We start from the raw sequence: 6,088 nt of genomic DNA on the forward strand, positions 1-6,088 counted from the left end.
CACATCAGAGGTAAGACATTTCTCCAAATTATCAGACGAGTAGTTGCAAGTTGTAGCCACCATGGGGTGCTGCTGCATATCCTGCCAGGCAGGCATAAAACCCAGATGAGGGTGCTGTGGTAGTGATGGGCCAGATGTGAGACTTAACAGACAAGTTTTCAATGCTTCTGAAAGATTGCCAGGACCAATCAGACAACAAGGTCAGCGCAGTAACCAGACATCCCAAAAGACTGAATCTGTCCATTTCCTCTCTAAATAATTCTGTCCTCTAAATTTGCTGCAATTTTGGATTTTCTTTCCTGTCTAATCACTGTAAACAGTATCCCTTCCAATCACTACACTGGCTCAATCTTTTAATCCTGCCTCTTGTTCTGCCCATGTCTACCTGTCTGTCTCTTTCCCTCTGAGGCTTTCAGCCAACTTCCCTTTAAGGCTTCCTCTCTCACATGTTCAGTTGTAGTGGAGATGCTCTGCAAGCGATGGCCTTTGGCCCGGTGTGGAGGGACACTCAGGGCCTTGATCTGGCTCGTCATTAGGGGAGGCGAGCTGTAGAGCCACTTCGTTCTCGTAACAGAATGATGAGCGTGAGCTTTGAATGTACTGCTCAGCTAGCTCTTTAGCACTGCATGAAGGTGTGTTTAAAACTTCATATGTCCGATTGAAAAATGAGTAGTCCACCTGGAAAAAAGAGAGGACAAGAATGTTTAAGTGCTAATGCTGATGTTTCGTCACTTAACACTTGCTACCTTTTAACACAGACTGCCTCTAAGAAGATCCTGTACCTTGTTGCAACGAGGAACAGGAATGTGACAGCTCCTGCCTTAGTTTAGCATGTTATCATGCTAGGATTGAATAACAGGCTCTAAACAAAAGTATCATTGAAGCTGGCAAACCCCTATACTGAATACTTATGTACTTATATGTTTGAGAACTGTGAATGACAAAAAAAAAATGTTGTGGTTATTACTGAAGTGAATATTTGGAGACATCCAATAGATTCCTACTGCAGAGATTAAAACATATGTACAAAAATTAATGGCATTTCCTTCTTTCTGACCTGGTAGCCATCTTTCCTTTCAAAGAGCACTGGTTCAAAACGATGTCCCCAGAGAATTTCCGAAGCCAGATAGGAGCTGCGGCACTGCGTGGTCATGGCTGTGGCCTCCACCATACCCTCAAGTATGACCACCACCTCCAGATCAGAGTCATTCTCCAGGGTCTTTTGGTCAATCTCAAAGAAAGGTGACTCATCATTGATTTCGTGGACAATTGTCACTGGTGAGACCAAAAAGATGCGGTCGGTGCCAGTGTCAAAACCCACGTTGATATCTATGTTGTCCAATGGGAGGAATTCTCCCTCGGGTGTCACCCTTGGCTGAAAGCAGGTTGGAAACAGAGAGCAAAATAAAACTTTCCACATTAGATCTTCATTGACTTATATGTGGTAAGAGTAGGAATGATTTCCAAAATAAAACAAAAGCTACGATAAACAAAATGTAATCAAGTACAATAGAACACTAATTAATACAATTATGATTGTGGCTAAAATGGAATAGAAGTTCACCTGCCTCATCCCCCTCATCTGCTTCACCCCCTCATTTAAGAACATATTTATTTAATACAATTACAAAGCTTTAATACATTTTATAAGGTAACCTGAGAAAAGCGTTGTGAATTAAATGTCTTATCTTGATCCAAAAGCTTAATACGTGGTTATTGTATGAATTTGACTGGGCAAAGTACTTAGTCACACCACTATAGGCTTATCACCCACCCATCCCTTTCTATGGAACAATCCCAGCATTTAGAATTGCATTTCTTTGATCCTTGCAAACTTAATCCTATCTGCCCTGTTTGCACTTTGATATGGTCGCGCTATTAAAAGATCAAATTGTCTGTGCTGTAGCTCCAATGTCCCACAGATTTTGACCTATGCTAGATACACACATACCTTTGCACACAACAATGATGCAGACAAAATATTCACAAAAAAAACAAAAGATGTATAGAACTACCTACACATAGGCAATAGTCTAAGTTAGTATACACAATCATCTAACCCACATAGAGACAGTATACAAGGGGAAATTGAGATGGCAAAGGACAATGGTCCTCAGTTAAAGAAGTGGAGGCAAGTTAATCCATGGTAAATCTTCCTAACCCCTGAGGGAAAATAAAACAAGCTCTCATTACGGTCCACAGAATACAGGCCAGATGGTCTCTGTGCTCCCTCTCCAATGCAACCTTTCTCCCCTCCCTGCAGGCAAAGTCTATTATTTGGTACTTTTTCCTCTTTTCCCAGTCGTTTTTACAATCAAAATTTTGTGCCTGTTTCGTTAAAAGGTTTGTCTGTTTCTCTTTTCACATTTCTTTCACTTACCTTCAGTAGTTGTGCTCTCACGTGCGCCTCTACCAGGTGGCTCTTGCGTAGGTTTCCAACCCTCCACATCATGCAGAGTTTTCCATCCCTCAGTGCCACAACAGCTGTGTCAGAGAACACCAGCGTCTCATTGCGCTTCTTGGGCTTGGCAATCTTCGCCATGACTGCCCCGATGATGAAGGCGTCAATAATGCAGCCCACAATGCACTGCAAAACGACCGCCACCACCGCCATTGGGCATTCCTCGGTCACACTTCTGAATCCGTAACCGATAGATGTCTGCGTCTCTAAGGAGAACAGAAAGGCCGCCATGAAGCTGTTCACCTGGAGGAAGCATGGCTCCTCAACCACCGCCTCTCTATCAGACTCTCCTCCAGTGCTGGCTTCTCCTGATTCTGGAGAGGAACCTGAGCTGGGGTTAAGCCGAATGGAGAGGTCCCCGTGTGCAGAGGCAATGAGCCAGAAGGCAAATCCAAAGAGCAGCCAGGAGAGAAGGAAGGAGAGAGTGAAGATGACCAACATCCAGCGCCAGCGGATGTCCACACAGGTGGTGAAGAGGTCGCTGAGATACCGCTGGCCCCTTTCGCTCATGTTGACGAAGGTGACGTTGCAGCGTCCGTCCTTGCCCACAAAGCGTTGCCGGGGCCGGCGGCTTGGGCGCCTGCTGCGCCGGCGGCTGGTAGTGGAGGGGAAAGAGAATGAATCCTGTTCTGATGAAGATCGGCCTTCCCCTCTCCCCCCTACACTACTGCCTCTTCCACACCTTGGCCCTGAGCACATTCGTCCTGCTCTCACTCCACCTTCTCCTTCTGCATCTCCTCCAGCTGGTCCTCCAATGGCACTCTGCCTCCGTGCATTGTTGGTGTTGCTTTGAAGAGTTAGAGCTTTGCCATTGAGGTTGTGGGTCGGGGAGGGGGTGCTTGGAGTACCTGACCCTGTTGGGCTCCCCCCTGCCCTGGGTGTATCTGCAGCACTCTGTGCCAGCCTCATGACCTCCTCCTCCTCCACTGGCCCATCCACCACAGCACTGAAGCGCCGTTTCACACGTGCTGCTCCCATCATCTGCTACAACGTTGCAGTATTTCTCTTAATTATTAAAATGGTAGAGTCAGTGAAGTAATATGTAGTGCAAACAACACTGTCTTTCAATAAGTCTTAAAGAGAATGCAGGTCCATAGTACTGAATGGTAACCAGAGGATAATACCCTCCAGAGGTGGTTCGTCACTTGTTTCAGTGTCTTTTCCACAAGCTGAAATTCTGTTTCCTGGAACAGTCAATCCTTTTTAATGATTGGGCCCTCAGCAAAGCAGGAGTGGGCTTAAGTTCAAGTGCATTTATTACCAGCCAGTAAGGTGCGCTGAAAAGATGGATGTCAACCATATCCTCAAGACTCCAATTCTATGAGCAGACAAGAAGCAGTAGGGCTGGCTTAACCTGAACATAGGTTACAGAAACATGCAGGATTGGTTCTGCACAGTTCAAAACAAAAGGAAAACCCTGGGGTCTTGGCTCAAGCAGGCATCAAGTGATCGATGCTAAAAACCGGGTAGAAAGATGGAGAACATGGAAACATCTTAAGGATATACAGCCCATAGTAGGCTACCTACAATAACACTTATACAAGACTAAGACTTATACAAGAATGTCAAATTACTTAAAAACTGGACAAAATGGACAATAATTTCCAACATGCAGTCAAAAATTGCAAAGAAACATGCCAGTTCTTACGATCACAGTTCTTCCCAGTTTCACGAGCCCTTGGTAAAGGCATGAGGAAACAAGCAATACAACACAATCAAGCACCTGCTCATTATTTGTCATTCAAATACAGAATTGAATGTGGCATACACAAGTCGGTTTCAACTGGCTGAAAACTTGTTTGTAACTGGCTGTTGTCTTCACAAGTCAATGCCCAACAGGGGGCCCCAGCTGAAAGAACCATGTTTTGTTTGCCATTTCCTGATCGGTCATGTGACTGCTTTAACAATTTCAGATTTTCTCTCTAAGTGTCTACATATCTGATTGATGGCCATTGTCACTTTGTTAAAGTCTTGCTTGTTTGTACTGACTGCTGTATGGGTAATATTGACCTAAACTACACACTGCTGTTAACAATCACCTGCAACAGCTAGCATCTCAGAGCAGACATACCTCATTACAGCTCAGCATTACGGCTGAGAAATCCCCTACGCCTGACGAAAGATGAGAAGAGGGGAGAAAAACAGCAAAGAATGATTACTGATCTCCAAAATTACAAGATTTCTATGGTAGGAAAAGGTAAGTACACAGGTCACCTGGGGCGCTTTTTTTACATTTCTCTGCAGGTCAGGTGCCAAAGTTGAGAGCTCAGAAGTGTGCCACAGAAGGAGAAGTGTTGATAAATAAGATGGCTGAGATAACTGGATTTGTGGATGAAGTCTCTTTTCTGTTTGAACCACATTGCAAAAGGATATGTGAGCACCAGAGATTTCGCTCAAATGGATCTGACTTGAACTACGTTAAAGAATCTTTGAAGCAAACCAAAAGCTACTTTCTAAATAAGCATGCTTTCAAGTGCAAAATGTCGTCTATATATTTTTTCAGTGCAATCACTGTATATCTGGTAATTAAAAGATATGCTTGTATTAGTATTTACCTTGTCAATCCATTTCCAGACCACCCTACATCTTAATCATGAGAAATACACAAAAGTGTATTAAACATGACATCATTTAGCAGCCCGAGGACATCATCAGTCATCATAACCCTGCACTGCTGCAAGTACACCAGAAAACAGCTAAACAATAGACACCCACTGCTATAACAGTGCAAATATAGAAGAAGTCATTACTTTCAACCTGTAATAGCAGAGGGGGACAAAAGTCTACAACAAATAGAAATGGGGAAAGAGATCCCGCCTGAAGTGAGAGGTGACATAAGGGTTCATCTTCACTTGTATGTTGGCCTCCCTTTGTGACACATGTTCATTGAAAGCATTGAGCTTTTACTCTAGGAGGGGGGTGGTAGAATCACATAAGAAGACAAAGGAACAGTCTGCTGGTGGTTTTTGCTCTTCACTGAGATGTCCAGGTCTGTTTTGTATTCCTTTGCTTTAGAACCTTCACGTCTAAAACACTGTTGGTCTTGAAAAAAAAGGACATACAAAAAGAGAATGAAAATGTGAGTTATCAGAAAAACCGATAAAAGAGATACATCATCTTGTTGACAAGCTCATATCTTTAAGTTATAATAAATATGTAAATGGTTTTAGATCACAAGCTTACCAGCAATATTCTGTCTCTTTGGTTTCTTACACTCGGTACCTGGATGTGGGCAGGCTTAACCTGACGGACTCTGAAACTCTGGTGTAAATTCGTCCTGTTGTACCTGCACAACCAGACAGTGAAGAAAAACAGTGAAAACTCAGAGTTTGTTAACTACTGTCTTTTTCTTTAGAGGTGAACTTGATATCATTATTGTCATATACGCCATTGAAATCTGACATGGAGTCTGAAAACCGGTAACTAAACTTAATCTGTTCATCATTCCTGTTATAGTTCAATAAAACATTCCTTGAAGTTTTAAGTGAAAACAAAGAGTTACAAAGTTAACGTATTATGAAAAAGCCACTGATGGATCTCACAGTTCTACATGGCAGAGACCTTTTTCTGGGTCATACTAAGTGGTACAGAGGGATTAATCCTTGAATGGCTTAAAGACAGCTGACA

The 6,088-nt window shown here is 43.2% G+C and overlaps 1 protein-coding gene across 1 annotated transcript; it reads right to left on the reverse strand.

Moving 5' to 3' along the window:
* Positions 1-450: 450 nt before the first annotated feature.
* On the reverse strand, positions 451-3,442 carry kcnj14 (potassium inwardly rectifying channel subfamily J member 14). Its single transcript, XM_028425753.1, has 3 exons — positions 2,381-3,442; positions 1,058-1,375; positions 451-678 (listed from the first exon to the last, which is right to left on the reverse strand). The coding sequence occupies exons 1-3, from the start codon at positions 3,440-3,442 to the stop codon at positions 451-453; spliced, it is 1,608 nt and encodes a 535-aa protein (XP_028281554.1).
* Positions 3,443-6,088: the final 2,646 nt, after the last annotated feature.

Source organism: Parambassis ranga, chromosome 16, assembly GCF_900634625.1.
Source record: "Parambassis ranga chromosome 16, fParRan2.1, whole genome shotgun sequence".
Lineage (NCBI taxonomy): Eukaryota > Metazoa > Chordata > Actinopteri > Ambassidae > Parambassis > Parambassis ranga.